This window comes from Amblyomma maculatum, chromosome 1, assembly GCF_055883805.1.
Source record: "Amblyomma maculatum isolate TAMU_Amacu chromosome 1, ASM5588380v1, whole genome shotgun sequence".
Lineage (NCBI taxonomy): Eukaryota > Metazoa > Arthropoda > Arachnida > Ixodida > Ixodidae > Amblyomma > Amblyomma maculatum.
Genome location: NC_139344.1, coordinates 256,486,793 through 256,511,924, shown reverse-complemented (window position 1 = coordinate 256,511,924; position 25,132 = coordinate 256,486,793). Strand labels below are relative to the sequence as shown.

At 46.5% G+C, this 25,132-nt stretch overlaps 1 protein-coding gene across 2 annotated transcripts in view; it reads right to left on the bottom strand.

Moving 5' to 3' along the window:
• The window catches only part of LOC146206290 (ADP-ribosylhydrolase ARH3-like), a 98,588-nt gene that overhangs the window by 6,906 nt on the left and 66,550 nt on the right, over positions 1–25,132 (bottom strand). The window contains exon 1 of one of the 2 annotated variants that reach the window (XM_084590916.1): positions 10,103–10,253. The exons of the other annotated variant lie outside the window; for it this stretch is intronic. Coding sequence (XP_084447042.1) covers positions 10,103–10,150 — 48 coding nt within the window. The 5' untranslated portion in view covers positions 10,151–10,253. Of the gene's footprint in view, positions 1–10,102; positions 10,254–25,132 lie in introns of those variants that run through there. 2 annotated transcript variants of the gene reach the window in all.

The following is a 25,132-nucleotide window of genomic DNA, read 5'->3' as shown; positions in this document are numbered from 1 at the left end:
TATCGAAAGCGCGCTCGAGTGGCGGCCGCCGCCAGCACGTGCCGCCGCCGGACCCCTCGACGCCACTGGCGTCACAAGGACGGCGAGCAATCTGCGCGCAGACATTCCCCTCATTTCGCCCCGATGACTGTTCAAGGGTGTGTTTTCGTTGCACGTTCTTATCTTATCGCTTTATCGCACCCATAGTACTTGCGCGAATATAGCCGTCACCCCCAAGATCGGCGTCGATATAGCCCGCTCCCTCTGACGCAACCGACACGTGACGAGACACGCACGCGAATGTCCTGAACGGTAGCCTACATGCTCTCAGAGCGCCGCTGACGAGGACCAGCGTACTAGTTGAGTTCCTCCTACATTACACGAAGCCGACCAAGCAGATAGAGAAGGGGGTGTCAGATCCGATATAAGCGAAACCACGATAATAAATCATTTCAATGAGCTTTCTACGGGCGTCGCCATATACTGGTCGGCGAACTGTTGATCCGTGCAACTGGCGCTATTTTTTAAAAATACACAGCGCAACAAACATAGGACAAGCGAGTAGACGGAAACAGCGCTGCACCACCTGCAGCAATTAAATGATGCACCTGCAATGATGCATCAACTAGCTCGACTCTAAGTTCTATTGCAACTGGCGCTAGCGCGGTGGAAGCGGCAGCTGGATCGGTTTGCAAAAATCCAGAGAGGAGGCGTTGCACGCTAGGTGAAAATAAGTCCTGCTGACGCATGAGCTAAAAACTAACGATCCCAAAGTCATTCACATGCTGCAGTCGTCACGTTTCCTCCGCTCTACTGGAACGCGATCGCCATGGCGATTACCTTCACTGGCTTCGATCCAACCTGAAACGCTCGGGCGGAAAAATGATGCCTCACTTGGCTACATGTGGTTTATTTCACCGCAATAGTGATCCAATCAAGTTTTGTTTCCAGCCTGTTAAATGTAATTTTCTTTTGTTTCTTTTTTCATCAAGCCAGCAGCGACTCGAACGGCCTTCCCCGCTAGCCTCGATTACCTGTTCATTGAATTTCGCGGATAACGCTAATAGGCACTCACAATGAATACATCTGCCAACAGCCGTAATACCTGCTACCATTATGTTCCTGTAATATCAAAATTGCGCTCGAAGACAATAAATTAATATGGCGTTCGCTAGACAATGCGTGTGCACATTAAACCATTGTTTTCGCTTTTTTAACGCGCGACTGTTTTGGCATGCAAAGAGGGCTCTATAGAGCCATCGTTCAAGGCTGGGGTACAACAAGAACAATCTAATCGCCCACCGTGCTAGGACTGCCGAAGACGTCCTCCCACTTTTCGAGCGGCGCGCAGTGCCGGTATTCACGTTTTTTTACTGTAGTCATACAGCTTTTGACTGCGCATTTTTTTTTTCTTCCTCATCAACCACTTCTATCTGCTTCCGGTAGCGTTGCTTTCCTTTGCAGAAACCAGAGCGCAGCCTATATACCATATAAATATGCCTTCTTGGCACTGTCGCAAAAGAGAACAAAAAAAAAAAGAAATAAAAAGAAGACAGCCTCTTTCGTTTACCTTCACAGGGAAAGTATGCGAATAAATGCGAGGCTGCGATAAACAGCAGATCTCGTGGAATGCACGCTGAGAAGAGGCGGAAGTTCGTTACCGCCGGCGAGCGCGCCATAAAGCTGGCGGCGCTCGCACACACGCCAGAAGTGCCTATTTTCGTTCGAATCGAAATTGAACTGTTCGGGTGATCTAATCCATGCATCTGGAATCCCTCCGAGGCCCACTAATCTATAGGCGTTCGCCTTCCTGCTCTGGTACCGCCTTCCCAGAATACTTCGCAAATACTGCACACGTGCTCGAAGATGACAAACATAAACATATACAGGAAAAATTGCTCCCATTTATATAATACCGACAGCTTTTGCATAGAACACGCCGCCCGACTGAACGCAAGTCTGGCGGCCGATTAGAAAAGTAAGCATACGTAATAATGATCACATCTTTACTATGCTGCAGCTGCTGTGAGTCAGGCACCTATCGTGCATGTGGCCATTCTGTCATGGTGAGCATGCGCAGTTCGCCCTTGCCAGTGGTTGCCAGAACTTTCACTTATAAGAGCACAGGATAATCGACAACATCCGATGATTCCTTGAAACTTTCCTTTAAAGAAACATTCTGCGACGTCAACTATTGCTGACTATACTATAGTTCGTTCCACTTTCTGCGCTCGTAGATGCATTCAAGTCACGAAGGAATGCGCTCAGGGTTATGCGCATGTAAGACAGGCTAGTTCCGTTCTGTTCTTCGCGCTCTCATGTTGGCTCACGCTTATTCGCGATGCCGCAGAACCATGCAAGGTCCAAAATCGTCCCAAATTATTAAGTGACAGAGTAAGAGCGTCACGTTACTGCTTCGAAAGCTAGACGCACCTCAGTACCGGATATACAATTTTTGGAACCAATTAAATGTACGAGTCTGGGGCCTGCCACCATTCATTCTTTTTTACTCGAGAGCTTACACAGCTCGTTCGATCGAAAAGCCTTCGCCCTTCGCCGTGCTTCACTTTCGACTCAGGTGCTGTCGAAAGTGTTAGGAACGTGATAGGAAAAATGGAAGCCTGTAAGCCTGTAGTTGAGGCGGTGTCCATTCTCTTGCGACGCTCGTCAGATTCGCACCGGCAGTTGTGACAGATACTGAACCTTACATATCCTACAAGGCGCAATTTACAAACTAAGTGTAGGTGTCCACCGAAAAGGGAGACATATACTGTGTCCTGCCATTCATCGAAACTCAACTTAACTAAAAATAAAAAAATAAAAACCATTCGCGGAATGACAAAGCGGTGCTAAAAGGTGCTATCGCGTCTACTCTTGGCGAAGCTTGAGCGTACTTTCAATTTTTTGCATCTACCTTTTAAAGCAGAAGGAAAACGAGATGTGCTTTCAATTTCTGAGGATACTATTTTGTTCAATAAGCATATTGTTTAACTGCCAAAGTGGACTCTTTAAAGTATATTGTTCAAATTATTATTAGAGTGGAGTTGTGCGCAGCATTCAGCGCGATTCTATGTCATTCTAAGAGCACTCATATCATCAAGCGCAGAAAACGCCGAAATTTTATTTTTACTCAGCTCGTTCAACAAATATCAGCAGTTGCGTGCTCAGTCATCGTTTTAGTCGTAACTCGAATGTAACATAACGTTTTATGGTGATGCTTGAGAGCCAGGGTAACTTTTGATGGCGAAGTATATAAAACCCTATTTGCGCATCTGGTCTAAGTGTAGGAAATGTTTCGTCCGAGACATGTAGAGCTTAGTTTTCCTTTTAATTAAAGCCAAGGGAGAGATCGGGAGACTACAACACCATGCACAAAGGCGCAGTGGCCTAGATGGAAAAGTGAATATAACTCGTTCGCCGCTCTGGTCTGATACAGGTTAAAGCATTAAAAAAAAAAAAGAAAAAAAAAACATAAGATGCTCATCGCAAGGAATTCTTGCGTGCAAAAGGTAGCCGGATTTCTTGCAGAACTAGCAGGCCCATGCCAAAGAGCTTCGTGCGCAAACTGAAGCCCCGTGCTTCGTTCTTCCCAGGCGGTTTATAACTTTTTATTTTGACCGTAATACATAGAAAGCACATGCGGCACGATCTGACACAAGAATGTCGAAAATAAATCACAAAAATAGTTAACGCGCAGCAGACAGCGGAAATGAAGGGCAGAAAATAACCCAGATCACGTATACGGCGAGGGAAGCAACTATTTCTTCTTTATTGTACTTCTTTTCCACTTACGAGTTGTGGTACTTTAATTCACGTCATAATTTAGCTTAGGTTGAAGGATAAATATTTAAACTGCAACTAGAAAGTCCTAGCGGTTTTAGGGAATCATCACAGAGATATTTCAGTTCCCTCGCGCGCTAGTAGGGATTGACTGCCTTATCTTGAATACACCAGGCTGCCATGCGTGTGATTTTCCAAGCGTGCACTGGCACCCTTTTATGGAGCTGATTGGTGTAGTTTGTTTCTTTTTTATCGCTATGAATAAAGCTGCAGTTGCAAACATCGGTCCCTCAGTGTTTCCGGTCACACCCCAGAACTAATTAACTGTACTTTGCTGCTTAATCAACACTTTCCACGAATTTCTAACAATTAAATGGCGATTATTGTTTGCATACAAACGACCCAGCCAATTATCAAATTAATATAATTTTGCATGCATCGGGCGACTGCGAGCAGTCATGTTTGAGTTCTTGTTAAAACGCACCAGCCATTTTTCTTTTTTACTATTCTTATTCTGAAGCAACATATCTGAAACACGGAGTAAGCACCGAGAGTTGTCCTCTGTGCTTCCTGAGCACGCTGTGCTGAGCGCTTCTCTCGTGTATAGGCATGATCGTGTATGAAGGGGAGCAAACCCTACACCTCTCGCACCTACTCATATATAAATAACTCGCAGTGCAGGCAAACACAGAAGCACGTTTCATGATTCGGTTGAAAAGCCTTGCGTTGGGAACTGCGCACCCGATCTACAGAGAAGGGCTCAAAAGCAGCCGATACAAGCTTGCGTCGAACGGATGAAACACGCGCCTACATAACTAACACAAAATGAAAGAATTTTGTTTCATTTTTTTTTTTAACATGGCTGCGAGTGCGATATACACATTTCTCTCGGTGCCAAAAAGCAACGTCGCAAGAAAAAATACCTCAGGGCGTAGGCTTCCCTTCGCCCTGACACGATCACATAGGCATCGAAGAAAAGGGGGGAAAAAAAGAGAGTAGAAAGGCGAGCTTTCGCTTTTCCTCCACCGCAAAAGCACGGCGACTGTGTAGGTTGTCAATGCGCGTGAAATAGCACGAGCAGCAACTGCAGCTGTTAACGCGCTGATAAACGAGGAGGCTTTTTCCACACGCTGTTTTCCTTTCAAGCGCTCCTGTCCGGCAGCCGTGTGTCCCCGACAGAGGACACACTAGCGGATAGCAACAACACGGGGAAAGGAGCTGTTACAAATAGGGAACAAGTTCAGACTAACACGAGGTTTTGAACAGGGCGCGCCTATGCGCACTTACCATAAGCGCACGCATTAGGAGACGTGCCCGCAGCAAATGGAATTCGAAGAAGGGCTGCCACAAAGTACACAAACGTCACAGCCTACTCAGCCTTTCTTCTAATCTAAAACTGCGCGACGCAATTAGGTCGACGAGACCCGCCATCCCATAAGACGCCAACGTGCTCGTTAGCTGTAAGAGCGGCTTAGCGGAAGTAGAATTGGGGAACACCGGGTCCGGCCTCTGCAGAAGCCCTTGTGAGACGCGCAATGCAAGACGGCCGATTAATAGAGGCAAGATGTTTCCCGTTGCCTGAAGCTACGATTAGGCACGGAAACTGAAACTCTGCCCAACGTGAATGACGCTCATCAACGCAGAAAGGAACTTTTTCTCAGAATTCAATGCGCGCTCCTACGTGCCCGTGTACTGATTACATTCGGACTTAACGGTGCCATCTTCCTAGAGACGATAACGCCGTAGACGCCCGTAGCGGCCTCTGTCAGCAGGTGCACGAAGGACGCTTGCTCGAAGGGCCGTGCGTTTACTTTATTGCGTTAAAATAACACCCATACCCCCCCCCCCCCCCCCCAACCACCACGAATAAAAAAAAAAAAAGAAAAAAAAAACTTCCGTAGTCCTGAAGCCTCTGTCGAGGGACGTGGATATTACTAAAGACTCAGATTAAACCAAAAGCTTGGATATAAAGAAAGCCTTGTACATAACCCACGAAGTAACGATTTTCGTACATACGGTAGTCTACCAACTTACCTGCGGCGGCGTATATCATCAGTACGCTGCTAACGCATACCTCGTCATATGAATTTTAATCTCAGCCCGCGAATTTTTTTTTTATTTGAGCAGCAACTGTAGGGACATACATGATTAACTGTATGTCCGTACAAATCGAGACAGAAATAGAGAAGACGCTGATAGTATTTACTGTCCTAAAAATTAGTCGAGGGTAGCAAAGCACAACGACCTTCGTTATTTCGCGCGCATATATTGCGGTCTCACCCTCATATTTCCCTACTACAATCCTCTTCAGCCTAACTACTATCCGCTTTGGGCAAAGGCCTAGTCCCCAATTACCCATTTCCTGTGCCACTTTACTTCCCCGCAAACTTCCTAATCCTCCCCTAACGTCCTCATGCACCCCTGTCGTGCCTTCGCTTGGAATACATTCTGTCAGCCTCCGGAACATTTCCTTCGCATTAAATGACCTGCCCACGTTTCACGTTCACTCCTTGATTTAGATTACAATGTCATTAACTCGCGTTTGTTACCTGCACCAATCTGCTTTTTCCTCGTATCTTACATCGTTGCGCGAGTCATTTTTTTTAATGTTATATTATTTATTATTATTACTATTTTTATTTCAAACACAACAAAACCAACACAAGGAACATTGCAACAAGCATCTGGATCCCTAGCTCTCAGGCTAGTTGGTATTTTGCTTTATACTTCTGTAGGGATTTCATTCCATATTGTAGTCCCTACAGACAGAAGAGTTCTTTTTTCATACACATTTTTGCTAATTGGGATGAGAAAATTGTTTTTCGCTGCGCTTCGTGATCTGTATTGTGAGGAGACAAAGTGAGATGAGGGTAAAGGATAGTTGCTGGTGATCGAACAGTGCACCATTATCGCAGTTTTATGCTGAATTATTAGATGAAGAGGAAGTATCTTTAAAGATTTGAAGAGAGGCGTCGTATGGGCACGGTAACTGGAATATGATATGAACCGAATTGCTCTTTTTTGAATTTCGAAAAGTGGTTCTAAATATGTCGAATAGGTATGGCCCCAAGATTCAACACAATATGACAGGTGACTGTGATATGAAGAAAAGTATATTGTTCTTAGAGTCACAGAATCGAAGTACTGTTGACATTTTAACAGTGTGAAGCAGACACGGGATAACTTTTTGCAGAGAGATTCAATGTGAGGTTGCCAGTGTAATTGCTCATCAAGTATAATTCCTAAGTAAGTGATGTGATCAACTTGTTTAATGACAGAGCCTTGAATGTTAATATGCAGGTTCTGAGTTGGTGACGGCTTGCGTGGGGACCTGAATAGAACGTACTTTGTTTTAGCAGAATTAAGCGCCAATTTATTGCTAGCAAACCAATGCGAGATAGAGTTAAGTTCAAGATTTGCACTTTCGATCACATCCTCATATGATTCACTAGCGCAAATCAAGGCAGTGTCTGCAGCGCAAATTCTGCAGCTCACAGCGCTGCCTTCACTTTTAAGTTGAACCATTTTCATTAATCTCTAGTTTTCCGCCTATATGTGAGTGCCTTTAAGATGCAGCTATCGTGTATTTTTCTCTTACTTCCTTCAGTGAGAGCACGAAGAGGAGAATACTATTATCATTACTGGTCCTTACAGCAGCCTGAAAAAAGTCTTCTCGCAATATGGTCAGCTTTCGAGCCTTGTGGTGCAGTATTTGCGGCTCCTTTAAAACTCAAAAGCTTTGCACAGCAAAGAGTACTCTGTATCTCCCTTTTCAGTGCCTTCACAGGGTCAAATGCATTTTAAATGTCCCATTACACAATTCAAAATCCGGCTATATGGCCTGAGGACACTTGAGCAGAACTGTATATATGTCTCGCTGCGCCCAACGCGTTCTTTAACTCCGTTACCGATTGCTTGTAATCGTTGGCTATGATACAGGTAGAAGTGACCTGCTGTGGGTAAAGTAACAGCGGCAGCAAGTTTACTTGGCGATGCATTGGAAGGCCAAACGATGCAGCACCAAGATAGCTGCCACAGGTTCCCCAATGCTCAAGGAAGTGTCGTCGACCCCTTTGGCAGCTGTCAACGCTTTACCACACTGACCAAAGGTCCACCTCGTTAGCGTAAAATTCGCATGAAAGCGAGCAAACCTCGCCCGTTGGTTATAAAAGTGACCACACACAGAATACATATAAACAAGCCACACCGACCAATAAAGCACTGTCTTCGTGCAAGAATCCTTGCAAATGTGGGATATGGTAAAGGAACGACCATCATTCTCCTCCCTAACGGCCTGCATATCCATCATCATCACCATCAGTGCCACAAGAAGACAAAAATCGCTGCCACCCCAATAAACCTTGTCCTGCGCCACTTGCGGCCGCCACATCACTAGAAACTAATTCGATTTCCCCCACCTTTGAGTCTATGCCGCCCAGTACTGCGTTTACGTTCCCTCGCAGTCTACTCCCTCAGCATCATTAGTGACCGAATTTTATCCATTCTCCACATTTGACGTGTCGTCGCCCATGCCCATTTCATCTTTTTGATTTCCATTAGAATATCAACTCACATTTCTTTCCTGGCCGGCTCTGCTCTTTTCGTGCCCTTTAACTTTACACCTACCATCTTCCTTTCCATAGCTCGCTGCGTTGTTCGCATATCTACACGGTCGCTGAAAGAAAATTGTACGACACACACGCACACACACGCACACACACACATACGCACACACACGCGCGCACACACACGCACACGCACGCGCGCACACACACACACACGCACGCGCGCACACACACACACACGCACGCGCGCACACACACACACGCACGCGCACACACACACACACACACACACACACACACACACACACACACACACACACGCACACGCACACGCACACGCACACGCACACGCACACGCACACGCACACGCGCACGCACACGCACACGCGCACGCGCACGCACACACACACACACACACACACACACACACACACACACACACACACACACACACACACACACACACACACACACACACACACACACACACACACACACACACACACACACACACACACACACACACAAAAGGTCAGATGATTTTAGGTCAGGTGAATAAAGTGACCAAAACTGGACAGAAGTGGCCAGTTCCAATCTTCTCCTGAATGTATGTAAATTAAAACCTCACTTCTACTTCTGTAGGGTTCCCACATAACTCAGAGTCATACAGTCTTGGTCAAAAGTCCTGAAGCCAAAGGATTTTCATCTCAGCCGCAAGATGACGCCGTCACGACGTCATTAAAGAGTAAAATGGCCTTGAAATGATATGAGGTAGTTTCTTGCGGTGATCAGAAATTATTTTGTAGCATTTTATATACCCTTTCACCTTTAATGATGGCGTGACGGCTCCATTTTGCAGCTGAGATGAAAATCCTTTGGCCTTAGGATTTTCCACCAAAATTGTACCTTTCCATATTTAAGAATATATGAGGTTGCATACAGATGCATTATGGTGAAAGAGCTTCAGCTCGTACCACTAATTATGCTTTGTTTTCGTAGTCACACAATCCATGCTTTTAAGAGAGAGTGAAAAAAAAATGACGTGAACGCCTGCAAGCATTTAAACATTTTTCTCATCAGCCAATGTATAGCGGTATGTCTGCTTTTGATAAGTATAAACAGCCAGAGCGGTTCTTTACCAAGATGACATTTAGTTATTTTCTTTGTCTTAACATCTTTCATATAAGGCAGGAAAGACAACCACAGCACTTTTTTTTTTTACTATTGCAAACGAGATCACAAGCATAGCCATGCAGGCGAAAGGAATAAACGCTGGAATTGATGTTAAAGATCACATGCTCGAAGTTCGACTATAGTTTAACGTGCTTTCTTCATGTGACACTCCGTCTTCAATCTTGAAATGTCAGCGACCGCAGTTTGTGAGCCTCTTTGTTGTAATGTTTTTTTTTTTTTTTTTTTTTTTTTTTTACATAAAAACAGAAAGCATAGCCCTAAGCAGTGCCCCCGCTTACTATACGATACACGTCGGTCTAGGATACATGGGTAGCCGTAACTTCATTTTTATAACCCGACTGCCAAACCTGATCATGCATACCTCTCTACCGAAAGAAACTAGTCAGCGCTGCTATAAAATCCTCAGCAGAAAACATCGCATATCAATGCACGAAGATGGCAACAGATGTCTCTGCGTAATTACAGGAGCAAATAATCACCGAGCGCAAGCAAGCACTACATGTGCGCAGCGCGTTGCGCGAACCTAGCACGTGAAGGATGCATGGACAGGCAAGAAGTAGTAGCATGCACGTGTTAGAGCTCACCTGGCGCAGGAGGTTCCTAACTACGAAGCTCCTCCGGGGTGCAGGCATGGCACGGAAGACCAGGGGGGTCGGGACGAACGAGCACGCGACCACAACCACGACGGGCAGTCGAGCGACGGCTTTATTGGGTCCGCTATCCGCGTGCTGGCGCGCTCGGCGACGCTTATCGAGTCACGTTTTCCCGGGCCTCACACACTCCTCTTCGTGGCTCTCAATGGAGCGGCGACAAGGGATGGATTCTGCGTAAACTCTCTCTCAGTCGAGATCAGTGGCCAGCCGGCGCCCGCACAGTCGCGTGCTTCGGCGCGATTGGTGAGCGCGCTCACAGTGACGTCACGAACGCATCGCGAGCAAGCGTCGTTGCGCATTTGCTGCGTTGGAGAGCGCAGCGTGCAGTTGCTGCTGCATGGACTGTCCTCGAATCACGGGCTAACTGTTCCTCGGTTAGCATTATATTGGCAGAACCCCTCCTCTCCACTCGCGTAGCAGTGCCATTTTGGCTCAGCAGGTGTAATTGAACTTTAGCACACCGTTTGCCGCGTCGGGTCCATCTGCGCATGCCCGCTGGTGGTGGTGGTGGTGGTGTTAGTAAAAACGTTTATTGTTATATGTACAGAGCGGTATAGACACTAGGTGGGAGGCCTAGACAGGCACTACATTAGCGTTTGCCGCAGCCCGGGCGCGCTGCGTTAAGACCTTTTAGGCCTCTAGGGTGCAGCAGCCGGACAGGGTCGCCACCCAGTTCTCACGGGTGGGATTGGGGATAGAGGGCAAAGATGAGTTTTTTGGCAGGCCCACACCATGTGGTAGGTGTCAGACACCTCCCCACAGTGCGAGCACAGTCCGTCAAACTGTGGATCAAAGAGTAGCCGGGCAAAATGTTGTATTGGTGAGCAGGCGCAGGAGCACCCGCTCGTTAGCCTTCCCCAGCCCTTTGCACGGGGTGGGAAGAGTTTGGTGCGTGGATCTGTAATATACACATATTTGCTTAAATTTGTAAGCCGGGCGGCAGTTGGTGGCGGTAAGTGGCAACGCTAAGCGGCATACGTTATGTTAAAACTCTCTTTGTGGGATTTTGCAAAAAGTTCTCCCTAAGCGTTGCATGCTCCACTGCTCGCCGGACTGTTGTGTGCACGTGTGGCGAGCACGGAGAAATGATACAGCAAGCCTTCTTCATTTTCCCTCAACAGAGTTGCCCGTGCTTCAATTCTTCCGCGTAAACAATACAAATACCCTTAGAAGAAAACTGAAATCGTGGGTGTAAGCTGGCACAGGCTCTCCCGTCCCTAAAACAGCTGCAGATGACTTGAACTTCCATTGCCATCTCGTTAGCTCCGTGGTTTACGAATGGAGCTTGTGCTCTAACGCTTATATGAAGCACTGCGACCCTTGCGCTTGCACTTCACCGCACATTACCTCGAACCGAGTTTCAGAATAACCTTGTTTAATTTGTCGGCATCTTCCAAGCTGGTTAAAATCTCTTCTATGGGATTAGTCAAAACACGTTGAGAACGAGATAATACTTTGTTGAGAAAGGCCGAATAGCTCGGTGCAATGGCTACATAGCGATATTGAAAAGGTAGAGGCTCGGCGCTTATTGAGGCAGGACGAAAGGGATACAAAAATAAGGCGGTGCTACTCCCTTCGTCCTGCCTGAGTTGCACTGTATACCTTTGCCTGTACAGCATGAACCGGCTAGATCCACAAACCGCCCTTTTGAAGTATGAAAGTAAGCAAAAATACTGTTCAAATAAGGACGAACACAGTCACTCAAGACGAAACAAAGTCTGCTGGAGAGAACCTTGCGTGCCGTCTGCTGGAGAGCGTGCCGTCTATCCAATTCTCATCGTGCTTGGTCATATCAAGAAGTTGCCGATGATGCTTCTTAACAGACTTTCACCTGGCAGAATCAAATAAGCGGCTGTTCCGATGCGGAGAATAATTAAACGACGGGTTAATTTTGCTTGCCCGAATTTTTTATTTAACATTGGGTAATCCTAGCGCACGAAAGTCTCCGCAGCTTTCTTCATGAGAAATAATTAATACGCGGTCTGGTCCGAAACCACAACCTTTTGTTCAGCAGTAAAATGCTACAGCCAGTGGACGGCCCGCGTGGACCCGAACTTTTTGCTCCGCGTCGCGTATTACGGCATGTCACCGCCATACAATGTAACGGCGGAGCAGACAGATGCACGTTGCTCGTATCTGGGCGGCGGAAACATTTATATACGGCAGAGCAGCTGGACGCTGCACCGAAAGGACCATCCTGTTTGGAAAGCGTGTTCAAAGAGCGGCGCTACACATGGCAGCAACCGAGCCCAAGTGAACGCATGTCAAGCGCTTGTACCAAACTGTAACCGAAAAAAAAAGTTAATACCACTTTTAATTTTTGCTCGTTTTCACCCAAGCGAATGTCACCAACTCCTGCCGTGCTAATTCTGTTCGCTCAACTCTAGTCTTTCCCCACAGAAAAGTGACACAGTTGAGACGCGCGAGATGCGGCCACTTCAGCAAACTCGTAGCCGAGCCGAGGAGCAACGAGCCACAAGTCCCAACCGCCAGCGAGGCATTTATATCGTTCAAAACGCATGCTGGTGCGGCTAGCTGTGCAGTTTCTGCGGTATGCTCGAAAGCAGAACGGATTCCCGACCCGCAATATCCTCTATCCTTTGTGGTCACGGATTTAATGCGCATAGCCTCAGCGACATCCGAGGTTGGTTGACCGTGTCAGCCGTAAATTCAGCCGACTTTGCATACCCACGCGAGATAAGGGCGTTGCTCAAGACTTTCGCAAGGAAGTGCTCACCTTACAAGCCTCCTTTCGGTCAACATCGAAACGACTCTCTGTAAGCAACTTGCTGGGCGGCCTTTATTTCCACTGCTTGCGCCTTCTTCCTCACACGAAAGCAAATACTCCGCGCAAAGGTGCGTTTTTTTTTTGTTTTTTTTTTTTTTTTTTTTTGTTAACGCACCGCGAACACGTTCGAGATGCTTTCCGCCAACAAACGGCCATGCAGGGAACAATCAAAGACCACGTACTGATCTTACCTTAATAACACGATGGTCGAAACTACCGGTTAGGCGCAAAAGACAGTCACCTATAGGCGGTTGCGACTGCTCCACCTGTTTACAATCGTCAGGTAGTCAATTTGATGAATTCTTTCGTTCGTTTTTCAGCCGATTCAAAGGCAACGTGACTTTTCAACCAACCAACTGTCGTGATTTAAAGAACACGACAGCACGGCTACGCTTAATATGAACCGCATGCGGACACCTAGCAAATCTTTTTGATTTTTATAAAAACAATTAGCGGCAACATCAGCAGGCGCCATAAGAAAAAGTTAGGCCAAGAAACAGAGGACTCGTTTTGCTATCAGCCGCCCGCATACGTAGACAAGCGGTAATTATTAGATGATTTTGTGGTACCCTTACCGCCTGAAATGGAAGAGAGAGGAAAGAGCTCGAAATGACAAATAACGTTTCCTCTAGGGGAAATGATATGTATATGTTCAAAAAAGTAGTTTTAACAACTTTGTTTTCCGCGAAGTTCACATCACGACGCCATCCTAGCAGTGGCATTGCAGTGGCTAAGAAAAAAATAGAAGCGCGGTAAATCAGCACATGCAAACAAAAATAAGCTGGCACACTGTCATAACACGAGCACTACAGATCGAATCTCGCTTATTGGCGCTCTATAACCGGCTGCATTGACAGCTTTGTTTGTTTTTTTTTTCATCTTTTTTGTTTTGCAATTTGCGGATAACGCATGTTATTGCATCTCGTGCATCTGTCATAGTTACACTGCCAGTAGGTGCTGCCAAAAGGCACATATCGGCAAAAATATGTACACGTCAATTGCAATCACGCCGTAGGATTTCTAGTAATAGCGACGCAGCCCTACCTTACGAATAAATACGAGAAACATAAATGGAAAGCCAGTATGCCTGCAATGCGTTACTTCGGCTTTTGGCAGCAGCGTTCAGACCTCTTAATTTTATTGGTATAGCTAACCAGATTTAGAACAACTAAAATGGGGCATCAAAAATCACAAACATATAGCAACGACAAGTTAGATAAAATTGTTATGCGAAACAAAGAGAAAAAGACTTCCACGCTGGGCGTTCAAAATATGTACAGCAAACAACCTCCGTTGTATCTGCACTCATAAGCGCCGAACAAAGACCACTCGCGCCGGTTCTTCAGTGGAAGCTCCTGAAAACATTCTGCTCGGCTCCCACGCACAGCCGAACAAAGGTGGCAATCTAGGCAGCCACGTGAGAAATAAATTCCTTTTCGCTTATCACGCGACCCGTTGCCTCGGAGAAGAGCGCGCGGAAGGCGGACATTCAGTCAGCAACTTGAACTTGGCGCACCTTCAACGGAGTAACGCGGGACTTTGCGCGCGTACGATTAAGCTCGATTCACTGACCACGACAGTGAGCAAGGAAGGCGAGGAGGAATGGCCATTAACCTTCCATTGTAGTTTGTCCTCCAGAAGGTGGTGAGAGTTGGCTGTAACATTACGAGGATTTGTCCCATTACGGAAGGCGCTGACGTAAGTTCCGCCTTAGCGACGCCTTAAAGACAAGCAGAAAAAGAGGTGTGCGTTAGTGACTGCTGGAGATTTTAGGCCGGAGTGCAAACTGGGACGCCCCTACGGAGCTGTTTACGTAGTCGGATTGAGCTTCAGGACCTTCAGAAAGGTCATAAGAGCCATGATGCATAGGCGGTGACCTCCCAGTGTCTGAGAACGTTTCACTGTCCATCGCATGAACCTTCAGGGAAAAGTATAGTGTGGCGTTTACAGAAAGCCTCCTTGACGAGCGCAAATGACGTGGTGTTGTAATAAATGGGTTTTGTGGCTTACAAGTGTATACATCTACCACACATGAAATATTCGGAGACCCCGCTCCCAAGGCTGTTGGTACGTACGAAGGCGTGAAGTCGTCGCGAGTATATTCATCATCATCATCATCAGCTGCTGCACTATGCCCACTGCAGGTCGAAGGCCTCTCCCATACTCCTCTAATTATGCCGCTCCTGTGCTAGAGTCATCCACTTGACCCTTGCGAACTTCTTAACCTCATCCGATCCCCTAACTTTCTGCCGCCTTCTGCTACGCTCTCCTTCCCTTGGAATCCAATTTGTTATTCTTAGTGACCATCGATTATCCTCTCTTCGCACTAGATGCACCGCCCTAGCCCATTTCTTCTTCTTAATTTTCACCAGAATGCATTAACTTGAGTTACTTCACTGACACACTCTACACGCTTTCTATCTTTCAACGTTACAACGTCTACTTTTCGTTCCATATCTCGTCCCATAACATGCGCTGCCCTCCACTTAAGTAGAAGCCGTTTCATTAGCCTCCACGTTTCATCCCCAGGTGAGCACCGGTAAGATGCAACTGCTACATGCTTTTTCTCTTGAGCTATGACGGCAAGCTGCTAGTTATTATCTCCGAGTACTTGCCAAACCCGCTCCTTCTAATCTTATTCTCCTTGTTCTTTCCATTTCATGGTCCAAATCTGCGGTTATACCTGTCCTAAGTAGACATGTCCGCCTACCACTTCCAGTGTTTCGCTTGTCTATTCTACACTGCTGTTCTTTTCCGAGGCTGTTCAACATTACCTCAGTCTTGTGCATAATAATTTTAGGCCTACCTTTCTGCTTTTATTGTCCAGGTCATTGATCATTTGCAGTCCGCCCCCTGTGTTACTTTGCAAAGCAACGTCATCAGCGAATCGCAGATTACTGAGGTATTCTCCATTTACTCTTATCCCTAACTGCTCCCATTCCAAGTCTCTGAATACTTCCTCAAATCAAGCGGTAAATAATACCGGAGAGATCGTCTCTCCTTGCCTAACGCCTTTATTTGTGGAAATTTTATTACTTTTTTTTTTTATGGGGAACTAGTTGTTGTATATTAGGCGGCCTAAATCATCGATACAAGCCACAAGACATAGGCCAAACACGAGCCGACTTTACACACAGATACTGATGATAAATTCAGTTAATCTTGCCTCAGAATCCGTGGAAGTTCCGGACGTCTCAAGGCGCGAACAAGGCAGCCCTCAACCCGATTACTCATTAGTGAGATCCCATTCGCTGGGTAGCACCTTGAAGTATAGCTTGTATCACTGCCATGATGTTATTCTATTAGGGAATCATTAACCGTAAAAAGAAATTAAAAGCACTGTGCCTCCTTACAAGTTCCTTCAGCCCCGTGGAGAGTATATAGGCAGCACCCTAAATCCGTAAAATTGTGTCTCTATGGCGTGACACACTCCGTTCCCTCTGGCCAAGTGGCAGCAAATAAGAGGCTGGATACGATATTAAGAACTGGCACTGTGAGCACTAATCTAATCCTGTCTTTTCTATACCTGACCACAAATGCACTGCGCCCTCAATTAAGAAGGAAAACGTTTTCAACGTAACCAGCTTAAACGTGTAGAACATTACATGCATCCTTAAATCAGACACAAGGCTGCACATAACCATGCCTAATATTGTCGAACATAAAGCAAGATGGAGAAAGGTTGAGGGAAAGCCTCAGTCCGCAAGGCGTTTCGCCAAGAAGACTTGTCTTCACCTGGATTAGTACTTTTGTCGGAACACTGGCTATAAGAGGGCTGAGGCTTCCCTCCACCCTTGTTCTTTTCCTCAGTGTTCTGCAAGGAATTCTTCCTGTGCCTTCCCTCCCATGTATGCCTACTCTTGTCATTGGCTACAAAATCCAACCATACACTTTCATACCGCGTCCCAATCAGAGCCCCGTGCGACCATGCCTCGAAGCGGAGCCCACGGCTCCATCTGTTTTCAAAGCAGGGCAGTCATTTATACAATCGCGAGAAGCTTCAGGTGGATGCCAAGGAAGCAATAAACATAATATGCGACTCCCTCAGCAACACACGCCTTCCCTGATTTGCCAGTCTTACTGGAATTTTCTTGAGACTGGCAAGCGTGCAGCTTACAAACCATATACTACAGTGCTGCGTTCAACCAAGGGACATGTATTGAGTTGTAACCTGGCAAATATGACAGGACAGGAAGTACAGCGAGTTCCATGGAAGGAGTCTTTCTGCACTAGTGATGTATCGTGGAATATAAAAGATGACAAGAAAAAAAATGCTAATGATTACGCATCGCGCAAAAATTAAAGGCACAAATCGTGCGTACCACCGGTGCTAAGAGCGCGGAAAGTGAAAGTTGAACGCCTCCATGCCGATACCCCGCCATGACGAAGCATTGTGCAATCTTCTCTCTTCAGAACGCAACCGAGTAGGCACTCAGGGAAAGAAGGCCACAGACCAGCGGATAAAACCCTTGCAAGACACTTCTGTAAGCGGCAGGAAATCTACATGCTAACAGGTGCACGCATATGTTTAAGTGGGTGGGAAGGCGCATGAATGCACGTACTCTGCTGATTATTCAATTACAGTTCATTACTAAGTTCCCGTTAAGAAGCTGGAACCGCGCAGAAAGAATCACCATGGTGCTTTCTGAAAAGCAGCCGTTGTTCTGGGAGGTTTTTTCCGCTCCCTATAAAAAACGGCGCGCACCGCTCAAGGAGGCTGAGATTGCAGCAGCTCACCGAGACAGATATCTCGGGGCTTAAGTACTAACACCTGTCATTTTATCACACTTCTGCCACACTTCCATTGCATTGGAAGTGCACACAATGGGCGGACGTTCACACCCTCACGCACCCTGTAGCCGCCCCACGTTCTCGTGCTTTCAATAACGGACATAATTTGCTTCACACCCGCATCATCAGTCAATGAGGAGAGCAAACCATGCCTTAAAGGGCAACTGCGGTGGTTTTTTCATCATTTTGTGTTTTTGGTTGAATTACATTCCTCGGCACGTCCTGACACCAACACAAAAAACCGTTTTTCGAAATTACAACTACAAGCATTTTTAAAGATAAAAAACAGCAAATCGAAACCGAAACTGCTGTCACGGCCAGAAACGCCGTCTGTGTAGACGAAATGGTGACGTCACACTCAGTATTAGAAATACACTCGTACGTGCGTTGGATGGGGAAAATAAAGTATGGAAATCATGACGCACTGCATAAAATGTCTGAGGTAGTTCAATACAAGCCTCACAATTTCATAATCACGCTGGAAGTGGACAGTAACGCCGGTATACTGTTTGTGACGTCATAAACTCAGTTTCCCGCAGAAATACTCTCAACTTAAGCCATGAAAACGGCATATTTTAAAGCCGTGTTGCACGTGAACGGATTATCGTACGGCGCCCAAATTTTGCATGCGTCAGGACGGAGAGGAGGAACTACAGTAAAATGTTTACTAGAATATCCAAATGTGAAAAAAACCTCCGGAGTTGCCCTTTAAGAGGCTTGCGATGTTAAAAATTATCCTTTGTTGAAGGAGTTAACGCGAAGCGAAATCTCCAGGAAACGATGAGAAACAGTGACACTTTACGTCGCAGTTAGTAGCCGAGAAGAGGAAAAAAAATATTGAAGGTCAAATGAAGACCTTATGTTCTTTCGGTAAGCTGACTGGCGCCAGATGGCTGACGTGATCCGCCCGGGTCAGCCACATCCGCTACTGGAAAGGAGGCGCCAATAGTAGCGTGGAGAGCGCATGTATGACTATGGGGCATACGAAAAAGGATCGATGTGCATGCTGGCGCAGATGCAAAGCCTGGGCACGGTCAGTTTAGGCAGGTGGAGTCAGAGTGACAACCGTACAGAAACAGTCAAGTCTGAGTAACGACCGTGTTTAGCAGTGTGGCTCTCAACGTGTGATCCTGCGAGGTGGTAAGCCGAGAAGTGTGGTGGCCACTGTGAAATGAGGATAGCATACTACTGTCTCTGTCGTTCCCTGCCGTTCAAAAACAAGAAATTCACTATGACCGGAGTACACGACCTCGCCATTCAAGAAGGTTGAGGGACCTTGCGATGGACAAGTGGGAACGTCACAATGATGTGTCAATGCCACTGTCCACTCTTGAGCTGCAGATTGGAAAGGCCTCCTCGAGATGGCTGCCATGAAATTTACAGCACAGCAAAAGGAACAAGGATTTATTTATTTATTTCGTACCCACAAGGTAAAACACTACAGAGCTGAAGGAGGGTCATTTCAGTAAAGCTTCAAGCATAAAAAAAGAAAAGGAAAAGAAACACAGCATGTGATAAAGCAAGAAACAACACAAGGAGAACACGGTCCTATATATACTGACAACTGTACAGCGCTAGAACACAGCAGAAGGCGCTCTTACGCAAGCATTACTAAACAACACTGATAATGGCAATGTTGGTTGGTGACTGCTGCTTCAAGTTCGGCCGCACGAACAGGGAGATATATATATATATTTTTTTTTTTTGGGGGGGGGGGGGGCTGGTTTGTTACGGAAGATGAAATTTAGGGGAACTGTTCTGACCCAGAAACTACGCAAGAGCCGGAACAGTGGAAACGTTCCAAATCAACACCTCCAAACAAGTTTCAAAAAGAAGCATCTGGGAAAAAACTCACCCCCTCAGGCATTCTGTTGGCCGATTACTTCGAATGCCGCGTGTAATGAATGCCCTTTATCACTCAGCCCTTTACGAAGAGATCACGTTCAACAGCGGAAAGAAACTTTCTGACAGATGGAGCGTGCAATTTTCCTCCAGAACAGCGCACCCCGCCCACAGAAGGCCACTCACTGGCAGTAACCAGAGGCTGTTATTGAGCTGCTCCGCAACTTCCTTAATTGTCGACCTCGCACCGCCGGACTCACTAGCTCTCGGCCTCACAAAATGAAGTGTGAAAGTTAAGTATTCTCCAGTTGAAGATGTAGCCATGGCTGTTTCTTATTTGTTGTTATTTTTGTTGTTAAATTGTGCAACTCAAAAAAGAAGCCTTATTGAAGGGCTTGACAAACTGTTCGCACACATTGAAAGAGCGCATAGAAGTGCAGGGAGATTATGTAGAACAGCCGTGTAGGTTCAATACTTTCAGACAACCACGTGGCATTTAGGTCCAAATTCTGCATTAAGCCAAAGCTCTCCAGGAAATTTTAATAGTTCCACGTTTCCCGCGTCCCGAGAACTAATTACAGGCCGCTCCTTCAGGAAGCAGACGGCATTTGCCATTAGCATACCCATCCCAAGACGGCCTGTGACATGTTGCGACACAGCTATGAATGTACTAGCTACACGCATTTCAGCAATGCAGGGCGCCGCGAAAGGAGCTTACTTCCCCGCTCAGAAGTAGGCGAAATGGGAAAATTTATCAGACTTCCTGCTCGACTCGTGTGCCCTTGCGTCAGCCTCTTAGCTCCTTTAAACTTATTTGGATTCGTTTCAGGTTTTTGTTTGTTTTCTTTGGTGGTGGTAGTTGGGGGCGGGGGGGGGGGGGGGTGCTATAAGCTCGTCATCGCTGTAGCAGCCATAACCGAATCCTCTTGCATTCACCCGTTGACCGGCCAAAATGTTAACCAACAGGGGCGGGGAATGGGCGCTTATGGAGGCCTACACATCCTTGCGGCGTAGTCGGGCTTGGAGTATATATGGACATTGGTGTGAGAACACTGTGGCGTGCAGAGTGGTCTATCGCTGTAATTTAAGCTCTCGGAACTTACATCCCTCTAATCCAGCTATTCCAGAATAAACGATTTGCTTTTAACCTGCCAACACACCGCTATGGAAGAGCCTCATGACGTTTCTCATCATTCGATAGAACACAAGATTTAAGCGCCATTAAGATTTTTATGTGGAATAAGACGCGCAACGTGCATTACGTTTTAGGCAGTTAGAAGTTCAGAATAAATGCATCCCACAGAAATTATTATCAGCAAGGTTCGTAATCCCTGCGACGTAGTTCATTACACATCAAAGGACGTGCCCGACCGATGCAACATTTTAATTAACGTTCTCGATCAATACAAAGCCCAGTAACCGACAGTGATGAGGCAACCGTCCGCAACATGCTGATGAAGAGGGAAGCCCGTCCTATCACATTAATCACCCGCTCATCCTGATGAGGCTTAAAACTGATGAACTGAATCCTGATGCCAATGAACACATGGTATTACCAGTAACTAATAGCGTATACGCCACGAGAAAGCGGAGTTACAAAGCGTGTGGCTGTAATCTTGCCGCCGATCTCAGGGCAGCAACAAATCATAGGCTGCACGTTTTGCCCTGTCCTTGCCCGCATCCCCTCCCCATCCCCTTTACGAGCTGTGCACTGTAAACTTTCTTATTATCAGTGGAATATGGCCATCAAGAATAGGCGTGAAAGGTGCCGCGTATAGCGCTAACAGTTCACTCATATTTGCTTTCTTTTAGAAAGAATGAAGCTTATCATATGCAAGATCAGGTATAATTTTTTTGTAATTACTGACCTCTTAAACTACTAAACGAAACAACGAACGCTTATAATAAGCACTAATAGACCGAACTCACGATGAAAAACTGCTGCGCAGCGCGAGATGTATAATTCATTTTTGTGATTACAGGTGCAAAATTTGTTACACGTCCTGCTTGCCATAACAATGGTAGCATTATCACGCTGGTAGGAATAAATGGTAACAACTATCGGAACTTTCGAAACTTATAAGGCGTAATCTAATCGGCGATCTGGAGCAAGTTTTCTTGCTCCACGAAACCGGATAGCGTGTTTCAGTGGCCGATTCCGATTCTGCATGATTCTGAGTTATGAATGGACCGCGCCGGTATGCTTTGTGGACTCCTAGGCATCTTTCTCCTTCGCGGACTCGAAGAGCTACTCATGAGCGACATTGAAATTCGCTGCTAGCAGATAAGCAGCAAGCCAACGTTTACGAAATGGTGTACAACTTGCGCAAACTTCAGCATTTAAGTTTTCCGACTTGGTCCTCCCGCTTTCTGTACCCCTCACGTTTCACCACCAATTAACCAAAAAATCTTTACCAAAGAGATGTCTTTATTTAGCACTCATGAAAACGGTTTGAGAAAAAGAGAATCCCTTGATATTGAAAAACTTCATCTAAATATCCACATGTGCACAGTTTTAAATCTATTTGATTCAGCTCTCGGCTGTCTTTTTTTTTTTTTTTTTAGCAGCTGCGCCTTTGAATTACTCGAGGATATATTTGAAGTATTATATTTCTGGGTAATATTTGAAAGATTCCAGAAAGAGCGTTATGTAGCCGTTCATGTTATAATTTATATTTGACCCCTACTTAGATATGACCCTTCTGGTGCCTTCAACCTAAGTATGCCACGCATAAACAAAGAACCCAAACCCATTTAAAATCTCGTCACTAAAATAAAAAAAAAATGTAGAGATGCCTCCAGTAATCAGCGGCTCCCGTAGGCTCCGCAGCGCAACATGTAGGTTCCCTATTTGCGAGGAGCGCCGCTACCAACTAATGAACAGGAATATCTTTATCTCCGCCCTCAAGCAATCGTACCAAACTAACGCGTGCAATTTAAAAGTGGGTAAATAAATCCTTGATGAATTGCTGTTTCTGTTCAAATAGCTCTCCGAGTGATTCAACTAACATACCTGTCTCCCATGGACTAGTCATGCCAAAGGCAGAAAGGTGTCAACCAAATCATGATAAAAAAAAAAAACAGAAAAAAAGAAAAAACAAACGCGGCAGCGAAGCTTAGCTATACACTTCTGTTTGGCAGATCTCTTGGAAACTGAAGCTCTGAAATGCCGTATGGACGTTGGTCTGCCAACACCTGTCACTGCGATGCCGAAAGCCGGCGCAGCGCAACCAGTCAGCGCCGACAGCCGCTCAGGTCGCGCTCTCGACAGCTGCCGAGCGGTTGCAACAACCCACTTTTTTCGCAACTGCGCGTCACCCACTAGGTGCGGAAAGGCGGAGGCGTCGTCTAGCGAGAAGCGGTATTGGAGCGCTTCGAGTGAGACGAAAGGTATCCTTCGAGGAATTGGCAAGCGAGATAGCAAAAAGACAACACCAAGAGGCATCGTCGGGGACAGAGAATCGATCAGCGGGCGCTTTCAATCAATCGCCCCTTTCACACAGCCCCGACATGCACTAGACAAGGCAAACACAGATCGGGTCATCTCGCTTGCACTCCGCTTGCGACCAGCGACGCTCTCAGCTGGCTGATCCAAGGTCCACAGAAGGTGGACCCGGTGTCACCTTATCTCCGAGAGGCCCAGCGCGGTAGGCAGGAAGGCCGGAGAAATTGCGGCACAGGGATCCAGAAGACTCAATGCTGCCAGGTTCCGCCTTTTCTCCAGTGAAAACTTAATGGAGCAACGCTCTCGTATGGTGTCAGAACGGTGTGTGCCGCTTGAATTTCCGCAAGATGAGGTGTCGTTCGCCAGAGATCCTCCTTCGAGTTTCATTACGTGTCTTTGCTTTAGCGAAAGGGGGAGAAAAAAAAAAAACAGCTACGTTCGCCGAAATAACGATAGACGCAACCGAAAAACAGTGTTCTGAAACACGGGTTTCATGAATTGAAGGCCGATTGTAGAAGGACAGCCAGCGAACAAATCTCGTGCACATGCAGTGCGAAAACTGAGAGTCTGGCAGTAACAAAATGCGAGCCTGTCTTGTATAATTCTGGAAAGAGTGCCAGCATATAGAAAACAACAGAAATAAAAGTTCGACATTGGCCCACTTCAAAGCACCATTCATCGCGCATATTTACTTGAAATAAACTCAATAACATATTGATCGCTTTCTTCCCCGTCAGCAGCCCTGCGCTGTCGGCAAAATGTGGGAATTAAGAGGGGACAAGTATAACGTCAAAATATAACGTCGGAGCAGCTATGTACGGCAGTTGTGTTTGACGCTTAGATCTTCATTTAAAGTTACCAGATTACTGTAGTGAAAGGATCATTAATTTTGCTACAACCTTAATATATGAGATACTACACACCTCACTAAGTCAGTTTCAACTTTAGCGCGAAACTAAATTTAATGCTCCTCGTTTGCCATCTCACATCTCGGATAGAAGAGACTAGATTAGGCAGGCTCGCAAGAATTAAGCAGAACAGATGAACAAGTGCTCACCGAAAAAAAAAACACATTTCATCGCGTTGCTGCAAGGACATACGAAAAAAAAAAGAGAACGATCCCGGCAAACGCACAAAGGATATCCGGTGAGGGCTCTCTGCACACCACGAGGACTTTTCACGCTCTATATTGAGAAAAGGCCCAGGCCTAACGCGGCTTAGTTGAAAGTAGAGAGTGCAGTACACCACGCATCGCTGGAGAAACGACAGTGAAGCGACAAGTAGCAAGTAAAACAGTTTGACGAAGACAAAAATACGTATACAATTATAAGGGTAAAAAAAAAAGGAACAGGGATCTCACAATGAAATATTTTCCCAAGTTATAAAACAGACGGCGGAAGAACATTTTGGGCGCTTCGCTGATGCGATAAAGCCGCTGAGACAGAGAGGACCGAAATGAAGCCGCACGGGTCAAGAGCCAGCACACGGCTGCTCACAGCGCGCCGAGCAGGTTCAATTAATTTTGCTGGCAGGTGCGGCAGCCGACAGATTTATATTACGAATCGCCAGGCCGGGACGCGTACGTGTGGAGCTAGGAGCGGCAGTGTGGGTATTAGCTACACCGTCAGCGCCCACGATTTATTACGCGTCTTATTTCGATTCGCTCCTCTTTCCGCCGACGTCCGCGTAAAAGCTGAAACTACGCGGGCGAGGCAGAAGCTGCCAGCCGAAGCCAGCGACAGAACGGGAGCAGCTCGGCGGGGCTCATGACAGCTGCCACTTCAGCAGCTTCGTTGGACTCCCTCGCGAAAAGCGGCCGTGGTGCCCCCTGGCGGCGTGCTTATGTCACGAATTACTAGGGGCCGCGGCGCAACATGTAGGCTCCCTTATGATTTTTTTTTTCTCTCTCAAACACGAGGAGTTGCGGCCGCCGACAACGAAGGAAGTCGCTGGCGCTGGAACACAGTCGCCTAACAGCCTGCAGCGGAGGGGCACCAAAGACGGACCGCTCCAATTGCTAGCCCCCCCCCCCCCCCATACTGACACAGACGCCGCCGCCACATAAGGTGTTGTCACCTTCCATGTTTACAAACAC